Source organism: Corythoichthys intestinalis, chromosome 22 (genome assembly GCF_030265065.1).
Source record: "Corythoichthys intestinalis isolate RoL2023-P3 chromosome 22, ASM3026506v1, whole genome shotgun sequence".
Classification (NCBI taxonomy): Eukaryota; Metazoa; Chordata; class Actinopteri; order Syngnathiformes; family Syngnathidae; genus Corythoichthys; species Corythoichthys intestinalis.
In genome coordinates, this window is record NC_080416.1 from 26,967,061 (window position 1) to 26,989,951 (window position 22,891).

A 22,891-nucleotide genomic window follows, 5' to 3' on the forward strand; every position below is an offset into this window, starting at 1 on the left:
TTTTTTTTTTAACAATGTCATCAGATAGACAAAAACATAAAATTGTGTGCAAATGCCTGCATCTTCAAATCATGAAAATAATAACAGCTTATATCTTACCAATGTTGTAATCTCGATGGGTCTTGTATCCATTCCATGTCAGGAAGTTTAGGCACATTGTTTGCATCCTGATTAGCGTCTGGCGAATAACATAAAATTCCAATCTCCTCTTCTTCCTCCAACTCTTCAAAAACTTGGATCTCCTCCCTTGCGCTTGATCTATCGCTTATATCGCTGTTTGAATCATTGTTTGAAGGGCTTTGTATGGCGGCCGTATGTATGGAGGTACCATCTCGTTCCCGGTGTGACGTATCACTTCCGGGTTCGTCCGCTTTCAGGCTCGAACTTCAGAAACGCGATTATTTTGTCAAATATACAACATATAAATTATTTTTTCATGCTTTATTTATTGGACAAAGTTTAATTACTTTACTTGTGACCCTATTTGGCATGTGAAGAAATTACTTCACATTCCTGCTTTAACAGTTAACTGTTACCTTTTGATAGCAGAAAGTGTCTTGTATGTCAAATCCTTAAAAGGAACCTCAAACTTAAAACTTAGTTTGTGGACCCCTGAGATAGACTGTCGCGGTCAATTGATGAATACTACCGGGTTATTGCAATTCCTTCTACACGGCGAGACCTCCAACATATGCCCTCATCGGTTAAAAGTGGCGAGTACTTACTATTTGTGCTTTTATTGAGTCTTATATTACCTTTTCATTGACTCAAAATATTTTTTGCATGTGTTTCCCTCTCATACTTAAAAGCATTTTTTTTCTTGTGGTAGCTTTAAAGCAGATGGTTGATCTGTTGACCGCATTTGTCACGTAGCATTTTTAAACCAGCCTTATTTGATATTACTACTAGAGCTGGGAATCTTTGGGCACCAGCGATTCGATTACGATTACGATTCAGAGGCTCCGATTCGATTATAAAACGATTATTGATGCACCCCACTCCTTTTTTATTTATTTTATTTTATTTTTTTTTTAAATTTGTTTTGTACATTAGTTCCAAAATTGTTCAAAAATCCTCTCAGGCTAAACCAAAGTACTATTTCAGTATCAAGTTAACATATAGCAGTAAACAAATATACAAAGATAACAGTAAATAAAAAACTCCAGTCCCCATTCTATATCAGCAGCTTTAAACTACTTTCAATTAATTTAATGTTGTGAATCAACCGTTAAAGTTGTTAAAATTGCTCCTGTTATTCCATAATTTCTCTTTTGTCTACTTTCAACATGTGAAAGTTTTAAAACTATTTTAAAGATAGATTCAAGTCAATATTTTACCGATTTAGGAGTATTTTAGATAAAAAGTTAATTAGGTCCGCTTGGAAGGTTCGCAACAACAGCCTTGCAGGGAAGTGTACTGCTTTAAGATGGCGGCCGTTACTAACACCCGCATCTAGTTTTTTGTAGATGTGCTGGTAACGATACCGAAGCTATAATGCATCTAGTCCTATATAAATGATATCTACCGTAACATAATGTGGCTTGTAGCAGCTTTTCGGCAGCAGTCAGGTATGTTGTTTTTTTGTTTTTTTTTATCTCGTGGCATGAGTTGAGCTAGAGCCGTGAGTTGAGCATTGGCGTTACCCGAGGGGCCGGGTAATGAGAAGCATGATGTTTAGCTACTCTCGCTCCGTCCCTAATTGCGTACCGAAGACCGCGCGGCGCGCTGAGTGTGTCGTACTTCTGCTTTACTTGGCATATTTCAATAATCGGAATTTGGATGTTTGTGAATCGTTCTCGAATCTTCCACGGCCGAATCGCGAATAATCTAAGAATCGGAAATTTTGCACACCTCTAAATTACTACGTTTAAGTATTTTCTTCAGGCATCTTTATGATGTTCTGTCTGTATGCATCTAAACAAAACAAGCTGAAAGCGCATGTTAGTACTTTGGGTGTCAAATACCCCTTTTATAGGACGTTTCGCCAGTGTAGCACATTTTAGCAGAACATCGTTTTTTCCCCTACTCTCGTCTCGTCTCATCCCGTCTTTCCTGTTCATTTTGCTTTCGATGCTTGTTTTGTGAAATATTGAAAGTGCTGTCATGCTCATTAATGTTCCTCTTGGGTTCAAATTGAAAGGGTTGAACAGATGACATGTTTATGAGTCATTAGTTTAGTCATACTCTGGAAGCCCGGCAGCGTAACCATGCTACATCACCGCCCTGTAATGTCAACAACAATGGCAACCTACTAATTAAACTAATTTTACAAATTGTATAAAAACGAAAACATCAAGAGGCGTTTCAATATCAAATTACTTTAACGCATAATGACGTTTATCTTTTAAGAAGTACAAGTCTTTCTATCCGTGGATCCTTTTAAAAACTGAGCAGCAAATGACAGTTCAGCAGAATGATGAAAAGCACCACATGATTGGTCGGCTAAAATTTTCAATTGCACTATGAGTCTTTATTCTAGTATCATCAATCAAATTCAGTTGCTAATTGAGCGAACTGCTTCTCCCCCTAGTGGCAGAAAATGATTTTATTAAAAATATATTTTTAAATAAGCTTTAGTAAATCAAAATTGGAATTAATAAATTCAATCAATGTTTAAATTGATTTATAATATATTTATTTGTGAATTTTAATATGTGTGTGAAAGGTCAATGTGATTTAGGTAAAACTGATCTTATAGACATTTTTGTACTTGTACTAATTTTTGTACATCAAATTGATTTTATTCTTTTAAACTATTTTGACAACATAAAAAGGGTTAAAACTGAAGTAGGATTGCAATTATCGTAGTACAGTATTTTACATTATATTATTAGAGGTGTACCCTTGTAATATTTTTTTTTTAAGTTTTTGTTTTTTTTGTCCCACAAGACGTGGACGTTCCATCACCGGATGAGAAGTCTGTCATCACATACGTCTCGTCTATCTACGACGCCTTCCCTAAAATCCCAGAGGGAGGAGAAGGCATCGCTGCACACGTACAATCTCATCAAGCTGAATAAGTTCTTTTTTTTATATAAAGCTGACTATAACTAACAGTCACTTATATTTTGACCATTTCAGGAGGTGGATCAGCGCTGGTCCGAATATCAGTCCAGGTTTTTGTCTCTGCTCCAGTGGAGCCACCAGCAAACTGCCATCATGGCAAACAAGAATTTCCCACAGAATCCTGTAGAACTTAAGGTGAATTGCTTTTTTTTTGGGGTGGTATATTTGAAGGTATTAACATAGTCTGTTAGAAAAAAAAAATCTGTTCTATGCTAATTGGCAGTAAAGAGATGCAAGCTAAATGAATCAAGTTTGATTGCAAAAGCGAATGAAGTGAAATGATAAGACTGAAGCGAACGTTTGCTTAATAGCAGCTTTTGGACTTCTGTCTCTTGTGTTCCTACAGGCACTTTACAATGAGTACGTCCACTTCAAGGAGACAGAGATTCCTGCCAAAGAGCTGGAAAAAAGTCACATTGAACACCTCTACAAATTGCTGGAGGTAAATGAGAAAGGTTCACACTCAAGTTGAATTCTGAGATTAATGATAATGCCACACTCAGGGCTTTTTCTTCTGGAAAATCTGCGCTTGCTCACACAATGCTGTATTCTATCTTTTTGCGTAAGTCTTGTTGATTTTGTGAGGTTTTGGAGTTGAGAAGTTCATTCTCCCCTTGCGGCCTTTTCCCATGCTAGAATTTCTATTGTCAACACATGATTCCCACTGTTTGCTCTTTATATATAATCATTCTTTCACAAGGTGTGGATGGAGTTTGGCCGCATAAAGCTTCCTCAGGGCCTCCACCCCAACGACTTGGAAGAGGAGTGGGGCAAACTCATCCTGGAGATGCTGGAGAGGGAGAAACTTCTACGGCCTGCAGTAGACAAGTAAATATTCAAATACAATTGCAGAATATTGTATTTCTGTTGCAAATGTTCATGTTTTGCACTGGTTTGACAGACCCTATATAGTAGTTTAGGACCAAAATACAAAGGTTTTTTTTTGGTATAATTTGTACTTTTGAGGCCAAATATCATACTTCTTAATCTCAAGAAATTACTTTAATATGGGGAACTAACAAAAATGTATCATTTCTGTGGCAACATTAATGCAAAGTATATATTTTTGGGCCGTATATTCTTTCTTTAATGGCACAATATTACATTTACATAGAGAATTACATTGAGAATAAAAATCTGACAACAGAATTTTAGTTTATGCCTGCTTTTGGATTTTCATGAATTACCTTTTCATTTTTGTGACCAAAGTGTCGTAATGATATTATATGAAATTTACATGAGGATTCATGGCCCTTGTTGAGCATAAACATCTCCTAGCTTGATGCTAACACGACATGAATTACCATAGATAGGCTAAGAAAACTGACATTAATGTTGCAGCAATTATAATTAGGGATGTCCCGATCCGATCACGTGATCGGAAATTGGGCCTCTCGCGCCATTTTTCAGGGGATCGGAATCGGGTGAAAAGGATCGGGTTTTTATTTTGAAAAAATATATTTGTTTTTCTGCTTCACACTTGTACAGCGCCACACCCTCTCTCCTGCTAAACAGTGCGGCCAAACTGTCCAGTGCAGCTTGCGTTTGGTACTTAAAGTTAACAATGATTGACAGGTTTGTAGCTTTGATTTAGCCAGAGAAGCTTGGTAACGCTATGATCAAATGCATAAATGTGTCAATCATCGTCAAACTAGCAGCCCAGTCATAATTGTTCTGTGGCAACTCATTGTGTAAGTGAGATGCTGTTCTCAGAAGTGTGAGTGGATTTGAGTGGACTCACTCAATGAAGCATTTAATAAAGACAAGCCTTTTTCTACGTTATTACTGTTTTAAAAATAATTCACATTATGAAGGTGGCACAGTGGGACAGAAACATGTTTGAAACGTTTGTTTAAAAAAAACTTTTCGGTATCTGATAGGGACTCTGTATGGGCAGATTCTCAAAATCAGGTGACCCGGGCTCGGGTGCAAAAATATGTGATCAGGATATCCTTAGGTATAATACTTAAAAAAATAAAAAACTACGTACTTGAGCACAAGTGGTAGGCACACATAATCAGAACATACAACACCATTTACAGTAAGCCTGGGCGATATGACAAAATTATCACGATAAAAAAATTGATCAGTTGATATTGAAAATTAGCACGCTAATTTTTTTTCTTTCAAATTTGAAGTCTTATTTTTGCCACTGAGTGTAAGTTTACAAAACCAGATGCTGCTTTAACTAATCTTTAATGTCAGAACAAAGATGAATTCATGGTGTTAAATAAACGTGTGTTAAATATCCGATTCTTAGATTATTCGCGATTCGGCCGCTGAAGATTCGAGAACGATTCACAAACATCCATATTCCGATTATTTAAATCCACAACTCATGCTGCTCGATAAAAAAACGCAGACAGCCGCTACAAACAACACCCAGTTGCTACAAACTAAGTCCACATAATGCTACGGTAGATATAATATGTATATAGAATAGATGCGAAATGACAGACTCTGCAGCGTTAGCAAATTTATAGAGAACTAGATGCGAAACTACAGACTTTAAAGCTGCAGATACAGAATGGGGACTTCAGTATTTTATTTACTATTTAGAACTGTTAACTTGATACTGAAATACTAGTTTATTTAGGCCTGAGAGGATTTTTGTACTTTTTTTGTAACAAATGTATGAAACATTAAAAGCAACCAATACTTCAAGGGTAGGGGGCATCAATGATCGATTTATAATCAAATCGTAACCTCTGAATCATAATCGTAATCGAACCGTGAGGTACCCCAAGATTCTCACCTCTAGTGACAAACTACTACACAGCATTTCACAAATTTGAGGAACATTGCACAACATTAAAAGTTAACAAAATGAAGAACATTGCACATGAGGTAATCAAAAGGCAAATTGCACATAATCCAAGGTTAACATGCAATCTCCCAAAAAATAAGTGACTATAAATAGACAAACTGATTTCAATTTACACTCAGGAACATATAAACCCATTCAGATCCACATTTTTTCTGCTGGGCGAAAAAAAAAATCGCACATTTTTACTCAAACACCAGAACAAAGTGCAATTTTTTTGGTCAGGGATATGTCATGCTTTTATTGGTTATTCATAATGCCATTTTCGAAGAGTCAAAAATTGCAGAGATGGCATGCTAAACCTCATGATTTTGATTTCGATGGGTAAAGTTTCGTCCAATCATCTCCCATAAGCTGGAATAGCAACTAAATTTAGTGTATTTATTGGTTTACAGACGCGAATGCGTCATGTCCTTCAGCAGCATGCTCAGGTCTGAAGGGGTTAAAGCCTTTTGTGCATGAAATCTTAAGGTCTCTGACAATGTCAACAAAAAAATAGACAAAAGAAAATGTTCAGTTTTTAAAAATGTGATAGATAAACAAACAAGACAGCCATTGCTTTAAAAGTTACAGGCCAGAAGAATAAGTCTGTCCAAAGTATCAGAGCTAGATTTCACGGCACATCAGCGCCCCCCTTCTCTCTGGTGGTCAGATGGTATAAATACAGTTTAAATCTCGACTTTTATTGAATGTTTTTATTATTTCTGTTAACAAAAATTATATGACGAAAATGATTGTTTTTGTTTCATTGCCCAGGGATAATTTACGGGCATATATTCTTTATCCTCTACAAAATCGAAAAGTATCACTGCAGTTTACTGAGCACTTTTTTTGTATTTTCCATTATCATGATGCAAAAAAGTTTTCCATCCTACTTTTTTGCATTTGCATTCATGTCAAGCTGATTTGAAATATGAGTACTTTTATTAGTCACACGTCAAATTGTAAACATGTGTGCTTCTATGTTCAGACTAGAGTTGCTGCTTCAGAGAGCAAACAAATTCCAGAACCTTGCCTTGGACTGTGAGGAAAAGCTCACCCTAGCGAAGAACACGCTCCAAGCCGTGAGTACTTGTGTTTTTAACATGACGTCAAATGCGGAATGTGTTTGGCTAAAGTGACATGCATGCCGCAGGATGTGTCTCGAGCGGAGAGCGGCGAGGCAGTGCAGTGTGAGAGCGAGCTGGCCCGCTACCTGCACGACTGCGAGGAGCTTATGGGACAAATGCAACAAGAGCTCAAAGTCCTCCGAAACGAAAAGTACTACCAAGTGGAGCAGCTCGCGTTTAGGTGAGCGAGTGCAGACCATAACAAGGGTTAAACATTTAAGTCATCCAACTTAATAAATGAAAAAAAAGTTAATTTTAGTTGAGATTTTACGAATATGTATGTTGTTTCTATGCAGAGCGAAGTGCCTTGAAGAAGAGCTGGTGTCTCTCCGACTTCAGTGCTCGAGCTTGTACAGGAAAGGTCACTTTACAGGGGGTGATTTTCTCACCCGGCGCGCTCCAGCCGAGGGCCCCGGGCTCTCTTTAAGTCAGACCCTGCTCGGTGCGGCGGGCGCCGCCGGTGCCGCCCTCCTGCGACGCCCCGTGGCCCGCTCCCAGCTGGTGGCCATGTCATCGTCCGAAGACGAGGGCAGCCTGCGGTTCATCTATGAGCTTTTGGGATGGGTGGAAGAGACGCAGGTTTGATGGGGCACTCATTCAGGCGCACTAAAGAGTCAGAACCCGTAGCTGAACGTTTTTTGTTTCTTCAGGAGTTTCTGGAAGGGGCGGAATGGGGAGCGGATCTTCCTTCGGTGGAAAACAACCTGCAAGAGCACACTAGTGTGCACGCGGCTGTGGAGGAGCTCATGAGCGGCCTGCAGGAGGCACGCAACTACGAGGTATGCAGTTGCATGGAAATAAACGTCATGAGTAGAAATAAAACACAAATTCAACAAGTTTCAGTGAAACAGCTGAGTATTAATGAAGCTTTTGTATCTTAGGCCAAAGTGTCCACCCATTTCAGGAGTAACTACTGTGAGACGCTGGCCAAACTGGAGCAGCAGTACTGCAAACTACTGGTCAGCAACACTTGTTCATGTCTTTTTTAAGTACAGTGGGACCTCGACATGCGATCCTTTCTACATTTGATGTAAAATATGACTCGTCATTTGTCTCGACATATGACTACATGCTTGAAATACGATTTATGACAGCGTCGCAATTTCATTGTTTTCCCGCAAGACGGACACGTGGTGGATTTTCTTGCGAGAGAAATCAACATGGGTTCCAAGAAAGTATGTGTAGGTCGGGGGTCAGCAAACCGTGGCTCTGGAGCAGCGCTGCCTAGTGGGTCCCTGGAGCCTTTTCAAAAATATTTGAAAATGAAAAAGATAGGGGAGGGAAATATATATAGGTTTGTTTAATACGGTTTTTAAAGGAGAACAAACATGACAAAAACATTCTTCTAATTCATTAATATTGTAATAAAGGCATCGTACAACAGAGTAATCATGTGGTGCGTCATTCTCTTTATGCACTGCAGGGAAAAATAAACATTTACCGCATTTCCCACACTATAAGGAGCATCGGAGTATAAGGCACATCTTCAATTAATGGCCCATTTTAAAACTTTATCTATATATACAGTGGGGAGACCAAGTATTTGATACACTGCCAATGGGTTTTCCCATTGGCAGTGTATCAAATACTTGGTCTCCCCACTGTACGTATATAGGGTGCACCACATTATAAGGCGCAGTAGTAGTAGTAATACTAGTGATTGGTGTTGCGTTACGCATCCTCTAGATGGAGCTGCGCTAAAAGGAATGTCATGCTATGATTAACCAATATTGATCCAGTTATAAGGCGCATTGGATGATAAGGCGCACATCCGGCATTTCAGAAAATTGAAGGATTTTATGTGTGCCTTATAGGGCAGAAAATACGTTAATCATTAAGGCTCCTTATGTATTTGTAGCCAACTTCGTAATTTTTATAGTAGGCTAAGATAGCTGATATACATACAGTATATACAACATGTGCTGCCTACATTATAAGGATTTTAGTTTTTTTGCGGCTCCAGATATACAGTGGAGCAAATAAGTATTTAGTCAACCATTAATTGTGCAAGTTCTCCCACTTGAAAATATTAGCGAGGCCTGTAATTGTCAACATGGGTAAACCTCAACCATGACAGACAGAATGAGGGAATCACATTGTTTGATTTTTAAAGAATTTATTTGCAAATCATGGTGGAAAATAAGTATTTAGTTAATACCAAAAGTTCATCTCAATACTTTGTTATGTCTCCTTTGTTGGCAATAACGGAGGTCAAACGTTTTCTGTAACTCTTCACAAGTTTTGGACACACTGTAGCTGGTATTTTGACCCATTCCTCCATGCAGATCTCCTCTAGAGCAGTGATGTTTTGGGGCTGTCGTTGGGCAACACCGACTTTCAACTCCCTCCACAGATTATCTATGGGGTTGAGATCTGGAGACTGGCTAGGACACTCAAGGACCTTGAAATGCTTCTTACGAAGCCACTCCTTTGTTGCCCTGGCTGTGTGTTTGGGATCATTGTCATGCTGAAAGACCCAGCCACGTCTCATCTTCAATGCCCTTGCTGATGGAAGGGGATTTTCACTCAAAATAACTCGATATATGGCCCCAGAAAATCAAACAATGTGATTTTCTGTTTTTTTTTTTCCCCACATTCTGTCTCTCATGGTTGAGATTTACACATGTTGACAATTACAGGCCTCTAATATTTTCAAGTGGGAGAACTGGCACAATTAGTGGTTGACTAAATACTTATTTGCCCCACTGTATTTGTTTAGGTGCAAAATAACCCCACACCATTGCAAAGGAGGTGATACTGTGACTGTTACCTTCTGTCCAAAGACACTTTTTTTTTTTTGTTCTTCAGTTTTGTTTTTTCGGTCAAATTTTTTGGCATATTGTCCTCATGAGTTAATGTTTCTAATCAATTTGAATTTGTTATTATTCGCTGATTTTTTTACATTTTATTTTTCAGTATCAAATGGTCAAAAATGTACCTTGAGTGTATTTTTACAGTTTGGATGTGACGTTTTTTAATTCAGGCAAATTGATACGCATTAAATCTTTTCTGTTACAAACAAAACAATGTTAATAAAGTTATGCTTTATTATAAGTTGATCTATGTTACTTTTTTTCTTTAATAGTAAAAAAGGACACAATGTTAGGCAGAGACGTACCTATAATAGTAATATTATAGACAAATGATATTATTTACAGTGGCAGCAGAGAGTTTGGGGGGGGGGGGGGGGCCAAACAGAAAATAATTGAGAAGCACTGCATTAGACCAAGAGGACCAGGTTCCGGTGGGGGAGCAACAACACTTGCAAATGAATGTTGAAAAGGTTCAGCATTCACACTGCGTGCCAACCGAACTTTCCGAGTAGCATCACTTGGACGAAAGGCGCACTCATTGATTGGACAAATAGAAGAGGAAATGCCTCCCCAATCTGGGAGGGGAGGGTGCGTGCAGCATCATAGCATGGTGCTGTGACGCTGCACATAATGTAGCATAAATTAAGTGACCGCTCGGTCAGAGACGGAATTATTCCTTCCCGACTCTATGCCAAGCGAACTCGAGTATATAAAAAAATGCATAGGGGAAAATTAAACCACGAAAGGGAAACACGCGGTGGTCCAAGTCACACAGGTGTGCAGCCGCTCTCACTTTCATGACTTTTTTGGACTGTCAAATTGTTGCCATTTCCAAAAGAGCGAGACTCACGAAACATCTCGACCACTGTCACTCTCACACGGTCCGTTCAGGAACAGCATGCAAAACACAACCGCCACATTACAACCCGATTCTGTGTATCAAATGCAACTGCTTAGCACAGCACAGCATTTGGCCATGTTTAATTATCTGTCATTTTCCCATTGTTGATTTTGAATAGCGTACGTGCTGTACTTCCGCTCTCAAGGATGCCCTGCGTGTAGCGTCACAGCCTGGAGCATCACATACAGTAAAGTAGCAGAAGCGCACGAGGCGCTCGATTTTGGAGCGGACCACAGTTAGTTTATTTGGTCCGAACTAGAGTTCGGATGTGTGTTCACATTTACAAAACAAAGCCGACTATCTGAGAAAAAGAACTGTGGTCCATTTAAAACAGACCAAACAGTGCTAGTGTGAAAGCGCCCGAAGTCACCAGCTTTATCGCGTTTTTAGTCATTTATTTCAGAACTTGAGTAACACAAAACGTACAGTGAGGAGAACAAGTATTTCATACACTGTCAATGGGAAAACCCATTGGCAGTGTATGAAATACTTGTTCTCCCCACTGTATGTGAAAAAAGTAAAAATTTTCCACTCTACTGAACCTCTCTCTTGTCAGTCACATGGTGCGTTAAGGAACAGCATGTAAAACACAACCGCCACATTAGAACCCGATTCGTTACATTATTAGGGCTGTCAAACGATTAAAATTTTTAATCGAGTTAAGTACAGCTTAAAAATTAATTAATCGCAATTAATCGCAATTCAAACCAATTATAAAATAATGCCATATTTTTCTGTAAATTATTGTTGGAATGGAAAGATAAGACACAAGATGGATATATACATTCAACATACGGTACATAAGGACTGTATTTGTTTATTATAATAATAAATTAACAATATGGCATTAACATTATTAACACTCTGTTAAAGCGATCCATGGATAGAAAGACTTGTAGTTCTTAAAAGAAAAATGTTAGTACAAGTTATAGAAATTTTATATTAAAACCCCTCTTAATGTTTTCGTTTTAATAAAATTTGTAAAATTTTCAATCAAAAAATAAACTAGTAGCCCGCCATTGTTGATGTCAATAATTACTTACACAATGCTCATGGGTGCTAAAGCCTACAAAATCAGTCGCACCCAAGCGCCAGCAGAGGGCGGCAAAACTCCATGAAACACCACAAGTGAGCGTTTCACTGTACTGTCATTTAAATCTGTCTGAGCGGGGCATCTGCGTTAATTGCGTCAAATATTTTAACGTGATTAATTAAAAGAATTAAAGCCCGTTAACGCAATAATTTTGACAGCCCTAATTATAATTATTACTGGACTGTCTCAGAAAATTAGAATACACAATATTCTAATTTTTTGAGACAGTCCTGTGTATATATACAGGACTGTCTCAGGAAATTAGAATACACAATATTCTAATTTCCTGACTGTCTCAGGAAATTAGACTGTCTCAGGAAATTAGAATATTGTGTATTCTAATTTCCTGAGACAGTCCTGTATATATACACAGGACTGTCTCAAAAAATTAGAATATTGTGTATTCTAATTTCCTGAGACAGTCCAGTATATTATTCCAATTTGTATTTGTATACATGTTTTCCTATGTGTAATTAATAACCAGCCGCTAAGGATTTAGTGTAGGTTTTTGGGCTGTGGTACGAATAAACCGAATTATAATGTATTCCAATGGGAAAATCCCGCTCGACATACGACCATTTTGACTTAAAAACCAGGTCCTGGAACGAATTAAATTTGTGTGTAGAGGTACCACTGTATGTCTATGTGTGCACGGGTGTGTGGATTTCTCTAACAGCGTACCATCCTTAGGAGCACTCGTCATGGCGTCTGCGCAGCCTGGAAAGCCTACACTCTCTGGTGCGCGAGTGCACCGAGGAGCTGATCTGGCTGAATGAGCGCGAGGAGGATGAAATCGCCTTTGACTGGAGCCACAATAACAGCAACATGGACGCCAAGCGGGAGTTGTACAATGTGAGTAGAAAAGCAAACACACTCTCACATACATACATCCTCATGATTTCATTCAGAAACCACCTTCATTTCAATGTATCTATTTTAGCTATTTAATATTGGATGTTTGGCGTCTGTTCAGGAGTTGCGGCGCGAGCTAGACGAGAAACACGATGTTATGCGCTCCCTCCAGGAGACGGTCCTCCGCCTTTGTCAGGAAAACCATCCCGCCAAGCAAACTCTGGAGGTAAAGACTGGGTTTTTAATTGCCTCGCTTCAGAAAAGCAATAAATTTTGTATTTTTTTTCCCCGACATGATGAAGTATGACGTGTTTGCAGGCGTACAGTGCTGCCCTGCAGACTCAGTGGCAGTGGGTGGACCAGCTTTGCGTGTGCGTGGAACAGCATCTGAAAGACAACACGGCTTATTTCAAGTTCATGAACGACGCGCGGGACTGCGAGTCGTACCTGCGGCAGCTGCAGGAGAGCATCAAGAGGCAGTACACCTGCGATAGGAACAGCCGTCTTAGCAGGCTGGAGGACCTGCTGCAGGACTCCATGGTACCACTGTCGACATATAGTTCTGGCCAAAAGTATTGGCATCCCTGCAATTCTGTCAGATATTGCTCAATTTCTCCTAGAAAATCATTGCAATTACAAATGCTTTGGTAGTAATAGCTTCATTTATTTTGCTTGCAATGAAAAAACACAGAGAATGGAGGGAAAAAAAATCATTTTACACAAAACTCTATTGGCACCCTTTGAACAATCATGTGATGCTTCTCTAATATGTGTAATTAACAGGACTTGTTACTTACCTGTGGCACATAACAGGTGGTGGCAATAACTAAATAACACTCGCAGCCAGTTAAAATCGATTAAAGTTGCCTCGACCTCTGTCCTGTGTGCTTGTGTGTACCACATTGGGCATGGAGAAAAGAAAGAAGACCAAAGAACTGTCTGAGGACTTGAGAAGCAAAATTCTGAGGAAGAATGGGCAAACTCAAGGCTACCAGTCAATCTCCAAAGACCTGAATGTTCCTCTGTCTACCATGCACTGTGTCATCAATGAGTGTAAAGTCCATGGCACTGTGGCTAACCTCCCTAGATGTGGACGGAAAAGAAAAATTGACAAGAGATTTCAACGAAAGATTGTGCAGAGATGGTGGATAAAGAATCTCGACTAACATCCAAACAAGTTCAAGCTGTCCTGCAGTCCGAGGGTACAACAGTGTCAACCCATCGGCGTCTGAATGAAAAGGGAATCTATGGTAGGATACCCAGGAAGACCCCACTTCTGACCCAGAGACATACAAAAGCCAGGTTTGCCAAAACTTACCTGAGAAAGCCAAAAACGTTTTGGAAGAATGTTCTCTGGTCAGATGAGACACAAGTTGAGCTTTTAGGGAAATGCATTAACATACACTCACCGGCCATTTTATTAGGTACACCATGCTAGTAACGGGTTGAACCCCCTTTTGCCTTCAGAACTGGCTCAATTATTCGTGGCATAGATTCAACAAGGTGCTGTAAGCATTCCTCAGAGACTTTGGTCCATATTGACATGATGGCATCACACAGTTGGTGCAGATTTGTCGGCTGCACATCCATGATGCGAATCTCCCGTTCCACCACAGCATCCCAAAGATGCTCTATTGGATTGAGATCTGGTGACTGTGGAGGCCATTTGAGTACAGTGAACTCATTGTCATGTTCAAGAAACCAGTCTGTGATGATTCCAGCTTTATGACATGGCGCATTATCCTGCTGAAAGTAGCCATCAGAAGTTGGGTACATTGTGGTCATAAAGGGATGGACATGGTCAGCAACAATACTCAGGTAGGCAGTGGCATTCCAACGATGCTCAAATGGTTCCAAGGGGCCCAAAGAGTGCCAAGAAAATATTCCCCACACTATTACACCACCACCATCAGCCTGAACCGTTGATACAAGGCAAGATGGATCCATGCTTTCATGTTGTTGACACCAAATTCTGACCCCACCATCCGAATGTCGCAGCAGAAATCGAGACTCATCAGACCAGGCAACGTTTTTCCTATCTTCTATTGTCCAATTTCGATGAGCTTGTTGTGCAAATTGTAGGCTCAGTTTCCTGTTCTTAGCTGAAAGGAGTGGCTCCCGGCGTGGTCTTCTGCTGCTGTAGCCCATCTGCCTCAAAGTTTGACGTACTGTGCGTTCAGAGATGCTCTTCTGCCTACCTTGGTTGTAACGGGTGGTTATTTGAGTCACTGTTGCCTTTCTATCAGCTCGAACCAGTCTGGCCATTCTCCTCTGACCTCTGGCATCAACAATGCATTTCCGCCAACAGAACTGCCGCTCACTGGATACTTTTTCTTTTTCGGACCATTCTCTGTAAACCCTAGAGATGGTTGTGCGTGAAAATCCCACTAGATCAGCAGTTTCTGAAATACTCAGACCATCCCTTCTGGCACCAACAACCATGCTATGTTCAAAGTCACTCACCTTTCTTCCCCATACTGATGCTCGGTTTGAACTGCATGAGATTGTCGTAAACCATGTCTACATGCCTAAATGCACTGGGTTGCCGCCATGTGATTGGCTGATTAGAAATTAAGTGTTAACGAGCAGTTGGTCAGGTATACCTAATAAAGTGGCCGGTGAGTGTAGAGTTTACAGGGGAAAAAACGACTCCTTCAAAGAAAAGAACACAGTCCCCACAGTCAAACATGGCGGAGGTTCGCTGATGTTATGGGGTTGCTTTGCTGCCTTTGGCACTGGACTGCTTGACTGTGTGCATGGCATTATAAATTCTGAAGACTACCAACAAATTTTGATGCATAATGCAGGGCCCAGTGTGAGAAAGCTAGGTTGCCCTCAGAGGTCGTGGGTCTTCCAGCAGGACAATTACCCAAAACACACTTCAAAAAGCACTAGAAAATGGTTTGAGAGAAAGCACTGCAGACTTCTATAGTGGCCAGCAATGAGTCCAGACCTGAATCTCAAAGAACACCTGTAGAGAGATCTGAAAATGACAGTTTGGAGAAGGTACCCTTCAACCCTCAGAGAGTTGGCCAAAGAAGAATGGTATAAAATTCCAGGAGAGCATTGTAAGAAACTCATACCGGAAGTGGTTGTTCGCAGTTATTTTGTCTAAAGGTGGTGCTATCAAGTATCGGGCTGAGGGTGCCAATACTTTTGTCCAGCGCATTTTGGGAGTTTTGTGTAAAATCAAATGATTCCCCCCCCCCCATTCTCTTTTGTGTTTTATCATTGCAAGCAAAATAAATGAAGATATTACTACCAAAGCATTTGTAATTGCAATCATTTTCTAGGAGAAATTGAGCATTATTTGACAGAATTGCAGGGTGACAATTCTTTTGGCAAGGCAGTGTATGTAAAAAGACCCTAAGGTCAGCGTTTTACAGTGTATTTTCTAATTGTCTGCTGGCAGGAAGAGAAAGAGCAGCTGATCGAGCACCGCGGCAAAGTGGCCAGCCTGGTGGGGCGCGCCAAGACGCTGGTTCAGTTGCGCCCCCGCTCCATCGACAGCCCGCTGGTGGCGGCCATCCCAATACGTGCGGTCTGCGACTACAAACAAATAGAGGTACCCGCAAATACAGCGTGAACTTTAATAATAATAAAGTAAAATATTCTTAAACCACGCACACATTCGCTACCAAACCCCACCTACACACTATTATTTCCCACCGCCACCCCCAAATAACCTCTCCTCTCTGCACAGTTAGCGCAACGCTACTGTAGCTATTCTATTAGCGTCCACTATGTTGTCAGACTGGAGATGCAATATCCCATTAATATTTATTTTCTGACGTGTAAGTCACATTTACAATTATTATTTTTCAAATTGGTCACCTTGCACATTAGCACAAGTTCTCTCCTTCACTTTATTGTGTCTTCTTTCTCTCCATCCCCTCATCTTTATCCTTCGTTTCACTTCTACCCATCATCCCTTCCTCCTCCCCACTCGTCGGTCGGCCTCTCAAGACAAACACTCAGGTAGAGCGGCCATTTTGTCTTATTTACTGCTCGCTATTAGCATCACCTCCTATCTCTGTGCTAGCTTAAGTTGAATCATTGCTTCTAAATCGAGTGCAATTTGCTGACTCGGCTAACAAAACCGCTGCGAATTTTCGCTTCGCTGCAAGATTTGATGTTGATATCGTGTTAATACAAACTGGTGATATTGATGCTGATTCTAACAACAATTTAACAAGACGTTAAAGGGAATCTGTTAGCATTATTATGTTTGTATCAGTCTTATACGACATAAAGTGCCATTACAGAGGAACACAAATGCAAGAAATTCATTAGAAATCCAATTATGTGGCTCTTTTCTGCTTGAATTGGAATGACTTTATCATTACCAGACGTCCACTCCATTTGAAGTGGGAGGGATGGCAGCGAATGAACGAACGTTCATTCGCTGGCATCCCTCCCACTTCAGACGGATTGGACGTCTGTCACTGTCCATGGCAACAAGTGAGTTAAGGCAGGGGTGTCAGACTCTGCCTAACAGGCACATTGTAGCTCATTCATACTCTACATATATAATTGCATGCTTTTATTTTGAAGTCAGCAGCATAAAACCAGAAATTTGCATTATCAAGTGCGTGCACTACCTGCACTTTGCTCAGTTTCGTGTCCGCAGTCACATTCGTCCATTCGCCCCTCTCCCTTGTAGTCAAAATGGTGGCGTCAATGGCAGCCAATGAGTTAACAAGGAAGTGACCCAAAATGCACCAAGACAAAAAGGAAGTGAAACAAAATCAACAGGAAGTAACCTGGTATGCCCAAAAAATATTAATAGGAAATGATTTGAAGTTGACAGGAAGTGAAATGTAAGTAGAGTTGGGTAGAGTAGCCACAAATCTTACTCACGTAAGGGTAGCTTTACGACAAAATAGTACAAAAGTAAAAGTAGTCATCCAAAAATTGACTCAAGTACAAGTATAAAAGTATTCCTTGAAAAGAATACTCAGTGAGTAAGGTTGTGATTAGCTGCTTACAAGGTCTGATTTAAAAAATAATAATAATAATTGTAGATATTTTTTTCTCAGCACAACTTCGTCTCTATGAACTGTTATTATTATACTATACTACAACCTATTGCAGGGTTCACTAAATCCAGACCTCGGTGCCACTTTTCCTGTCATGTTTTCCATGTCTCCCTCCTCCAACACACCTGAATCAAAATAATCAGGATCATTATCAGGCTTCTGGAGAGGTTGCTGATGACATCATCATTTGATTCATGTGTGTTAGGGGAGAGAGACGTGGAAAACACGACAGGAAAAGTGGCACCAAGGTCCAGATTTAGTGAACCCTGACCTATTGCATGACCATATTAGGCAAAACATGGCACAAAAATCATCTAATTCAGACCAGAACAACACTATAGCTAGGTTCATACTGCAGGTCTTAATGCACAATTCCGATTTTTTGTCATGTCTGTTTTTCTGGCGTGCCCGTTGAGACTGCTTTTGTCCATTTAGCCCGTTCAAGTATCACGCCTGCGCACTAATTCGCAGTCCGAGACGCACAAGAGCATCAAAAGAAATGACCACACATGCTGGCTTAACATCATTCAAGGGTGATCAAATATTTTTATTTCCTAAATGAGGACACACATAACATAACAATTTGGCCAAATTTCAAAATTGTCCTATACGCATGTGTGATACATCATTGAAAAGCGTAAAATCTCAATTTTCTGGGGGAAGAAAAAATTTGGAACAGGAGGACAATTAAAAAAAAAAAAAAAATTAAACAGCAAAACCCTAAATGGAGGTGAGAGCATTAGAGACCATAATTAAAGACGCCATGATTTTAACGAGATATTATCGCCTACATACCTCTGTTCGATCCAAAAACTCCATGTAGCATGTATCACAGTGTCAAAGCAAAGCAATCAGAGTTTGATACCCCTGAGTTAAAGGATTACTGGGTTGACTCATTCACTAAAACTGATACCGTTGCTGATACCAACATTTGCTTAAATTCAATAAGGTTAATGTACAGTGCCTATTATTAAACAGCTGTTATGACCTTTAAACAATTTTAAAGTAATTTACTAAAAACAGCAACATAATTTGGGAGTATTTCTTAGGTAAACCCCAATGCTCATATGGACTCTTATCAATATTTGTACGGAACGGCCCGAGTGTGAAGCTGTGAATGGGCTTGCTGAGTGCACTTTTCTATTATCATTACAATGAAACTCATTCAATCCATCAACATTTGGCTTTGGGTTGCCTTGATTTTCATTTTTGCATGACTTTTTTTTGCATCATTGACACATTTGACTTTAATACTCAATTTTTTTTTTAATCATCTGGATGCTCAATAATCTCCATTTGTTTCCTCTTTCCCGCCTCCATTGTCATTTTCACTATCAACTAATTTACCCCCTCGAACTCCATTCTGGCCCCCCTCCGCCCGTTGACGTCGCAGATCACGATAATCCGCGGCGAGGAGTGCGTGCTGGAGGACAACGGACAGCGCACCAAATGGAAGGTGATAAGCCCCACTGGCAACGAGGCCATGGTGCCCTCCGTCTGCTTCACTGTGCCACCGCCCAACCAGGAGGCCATTGATGCTGCTAGCAGGTTTGTAGTCACAATAATGATAAATGTTTGATAATAATAATGTTGATGTTGATAATGTTTCTTGAGGTAAAATGCCTGAATCCTAACACTTAAAAAACTTGAAATAAATACAGGGTGGGGCAGAGCAATTTGCTTATTTAAATTTGGCGACCTGAAGCGATGGTTGCTCTGTGAATGGTGGGGATGGATTTATTTGAGAGGGTGGGGCTTAAAGTTTGGTTCTTAATGTGCTTTATTTATTTTGTGTTTATTTTTCAGGAACCCCAATGAGCAACATGGAGTGGACGAAGTTGGAACGCACTTTTGCTGTTGAGGCATTTTTTTCATCTGGTCGCTCAATGATCGCAATCCGTAGACATTTATTTCCCCCCGTTCCACACCCATCTGGTTCAGTGTTGGCAAAAAACACTCATTGATAATGTTGACATAACGGTCAGATGTCACTGAGACTGCCTGTTCGTTTTCTTAAAAAAAAAAAAAAATCATGGGCCAAATATGCCAACTCGCGATAGTGCACACCAAACAGTTACACGTAGTGCGTGGAGAGGACGTTGATGAAGTTCTCTGTGGTTTACAGGACTCCAATAGTGCGTGTTTTACAGAAAGATGGAAGTAAGCCTCATCACTGAATAAAATAAGCGTGTCGTAAGGCAAGCCCAAAAGTGCCTCACATGCATTTTCACGAGCAATAAAATCACATGGATTAAGTTCCTACACCAAAGCTAATTTGTAAGGATGAAATTTCAATTCTTCATCGAGGATTCGTCTCGCAGTACGAACAGACAACCCAGGAGCAGATACGTGTCTGCCAACACTGAACCGGATGGGTGTGGAACGGGGGGGAATATTGAAATGTCTACAGAATGCACGTTGCATTGCAACGATTGAGCGACAGCTTGAAAAAAAATGCCTCGACAGCAAAAACGCGTTCCAACTTCGTCCACACCATGTTGCTCATTGGGGTTCCTGAAAAATAAACACAAAATGCATGTTAAGAACCAAACTTTAAGCCCCACCCTCTCAAATGAGTCCATCCCTACCATCCTCAGAGCAACCATCGCTTCAGGGCGCCAAATTTAAATAAGCAAGTTGCTCTGCCTCACTCTGTATAATACTTATTTGTCTAAAACGAATAAAACCTATTCAATTTATGTCACAAAATATTATTCGTCTATCATAAATTCTAATGTTAGATTGAATGGTAGACTATCAATATCAGCTGCACATCCATTCCATTTTTATTTATTTTTTTTGCAGAGTAAAAGTGATTTAAAAAACTATCACAATATAAGCGCGTTTCCATTCAAGATTGTTTTCCTTGTAACTTTCGTTAAGTCTCATCTCATGAGATTTTACTAAAAAAAAGATGTGGAGTAGACCACGTCCTGTCTTTTTCATTCAAATAAAAAAAAAAGTGCTGCTGATTGACATTTTTTCTTGTGGGCAAATCGCTGATATAAATTATGCCAATGACTTATTTATTTTCTTTAAACAAAATAAACAACAAAATCGAGTAAGGACAAGGCAGACTGTAATGAATCAGTTTTCTTAAACAGTTGTTCATAAATACAATCCAAATCCAATTTCAAAGCACACTCTTGTATGACAATTTACAGTTTGAATGGGAGTTTGTGTTGAAAGGACACTCTATAAACTGTTACATGAATGTGGTTTCTTTCACATTGTTTTTTTTTTCTAAAAAGAAATGAGACAACTTTACTATTTAACAGTAACTCAAGTGCTACTATGCTTTTCCAAAACACAATACAAAGAGACACTTAAGACACTGATTAGCATAATCGCTAACAACCTTAGCGCTGTGTGCTAAGTAGTAACTTCTTATCAACAAAGAATGCAAACAATACAATTGGCGACATTTACTCACCTCTGACAGAGGCTCACTGGATCTAACAACACAAAAGACAATGTAACTCTTGACACTTCATAATATGTTTGATTAAGCAACCCCACCTGAGTGTAGCAGTGAACTCGCTCTCTCTAGCTCTAATCAGTAGCGTGCGTGCGCAGCCTCAAATTACACACAAACAAGGACCCAAACAAGACTGCGTATAGCTGCCGGCAAAAATCGATTATCAAGTCATTGGCAACTAATTTATTAATCAATTTTAAAAACAAATAAATAAAATAGGCCTTTTATTGAAGGTGCGCCTTATACTATGTTGCGCATTTAGTGCGGTATTTCAGGGCACACTTCTGATTTTCACCACATTCGTATTGTAAGAATGCCATCTGCTTGCAGGACGGAGCAGTTGTACCAACAGGTGATGTCCTTGTGGCACCAGCTGCACGTCAATATGAAGAGTGTCGTTTCTTGGCACTACCTTGTCAAAGACCTCCGGGCCGTCTCCGAATGGAACCTGGACACGGTAAGTACAAACAATCAAAGTTACTTCCAAGCGTTCAGTTTTAGTAGATTAGATCATTGTAACAGACCTTTTTACATAAAAATCAGGGTTTATGTGGGTCATTAAAAATCAGTTAAAGTCATTAAATGGATTTTGTCAAAATTCAGGCCTTAAAATGCATTCAACTAAATGTCTGAGGCCTTGAAAATATCTTAGCTTCATGGTTAAAAAAAACAAAACAAAAAACAGTTTTTTTACATAATATATTGGAGATCTCTGATATTATCGGGTCGCTGATAATATCGGCCAATAAAAGCATTGGAAGATGATATTGGATAATATCGGCATCAGTTTTGGGCTATTATGCATGTTGCCTTCAAAGTGAATGTCGAAGCCTTCTCCCTTTGTTCAAGTGCTGGTCACATCTTAGCACAGCAATTACACTTATTGCCCACTGACCATTAGTAATAATAATTAATAAAACAATCAAATAAATATATATTTGAATAAATAAATAAAAATGGAAATAAAAACTTAAATAAATAAAAAAAATTGAAATAAATGTTCGAATAAATGAATAAAAATGGAAATACAAATTGAATAAAATAAATAAAAATTTAAATAAATATATAATGGAATAAATAAATGTTGAAATAAATAAATATAAATTGAAATAAATAAATAAATATAAATTCTAATAAATATTGAAATAGAAGCATTTTAATAACACTTTATTTTTTCAAATTGTGTATTTATTTATTTATTTATTTGCACTCCTGGTCCTACATGCACAATAGCATATATCTGTATCGGATTTTTGTACTTGAACAATATTGGGATATTGGTTATCGGTTAAAGTCATAATTGGATAACTACTTACAATTTGTGTGTGTGAAACTATCTGCAGTCGGGTATAGGCATTAAATGGCGTACTGCAAGCAACATGTCACTTCCGTTCATTAATGTTCATGACATTAGCTACTGTTGCTAAGTAGAGACAAGCCACCGTTTGTCCCTAATAGGAAATGAATGGAAATCGTGTACGAAGGAGATGTTTACAGAGCTAAACCAACCAATTCTCTCCGAACATGATGTCCCTGGTGGCAAATTCACTAGCAAAGATATGGAAGAACATAAAAATATTCAGTTAAAGAGATGGCTTGAGTGTCGAAGGCTGAAAAAGACGAAAAAAACTAGCCGACCTAAGCATAGCTTTAGCTTTTTTATCGACGCGACTGACAATGACATTCTCCTGTTTCAACAAGCTATCCTTTACCATC

The 22,891-nt window shown here is 39.4% G+C and overlaps 1 protein-coding gene across 14 annotated transcripts in view; it reads left to right on the forward strand.

Annotated features, from left to right (window-relative positions):
* macf1a (microtubule actin crosslinking factor 1a) overlaps nt 1–22,891 on the forward strand; it is a 319,162-nt gene that overhangs the window by 146,827 nt on the left and 149,444 nt on the right. For all 14 annotated transcript variants that reach the window (XM_057828763.1, XM_057828754.1, XM_057828757.1 and 11 more), the window contains 15 exons: nt 2,890–2,996; nt 3,082–3,201; nt 3,413–3,508; nt 3,767–3,894; nt 6,861–6,954; nt 7,026–7,180; nt 7,296–7,578; nt 7,650–7,778; nt 7,881–7,958; nt 12,497–12,658; nt 12,780–12,884; nt 12,977–13,198; nt 16,071–16,223; nt 19,091–19,245; nt 21,506–21,632. In XM_057828763.1, coding sequence (XP_057684746.1) covers nt 2,890–2,996; nt 3,082–3,201; nt 3,413–3,508; nt 3,767–3,894; nt 6,861–6,954; nt 7,026–7,180; nt 7,296–7,578; nt 7,650–7,778; nt 7,881–7,958; nt 12,497–12,658; nt 12,780–12,884; nt 12,977–13,198; nt 16,071–16,223; nt 19,091–19,245; nt 21,506–21,632 — 2,114 coding nt within the window. The remainder of the gene's footprint in view (nt 1–2,889; nt 2,997–3,081; nt 3,202–3,412; nt 3,509–3,766; nt 3,895–6,860; nt 6,955–7,025; nt 7,181–7,295; nt 7,579–7,649; nt 7,779–7,880; nt 7,959–12,496; nt 12,659–12,779; nt 12,885–12,976; nt 13,199–16,070; nt 16,224–19,090; nt 19,246–21,505; nt 21,633–22,891) is intronic.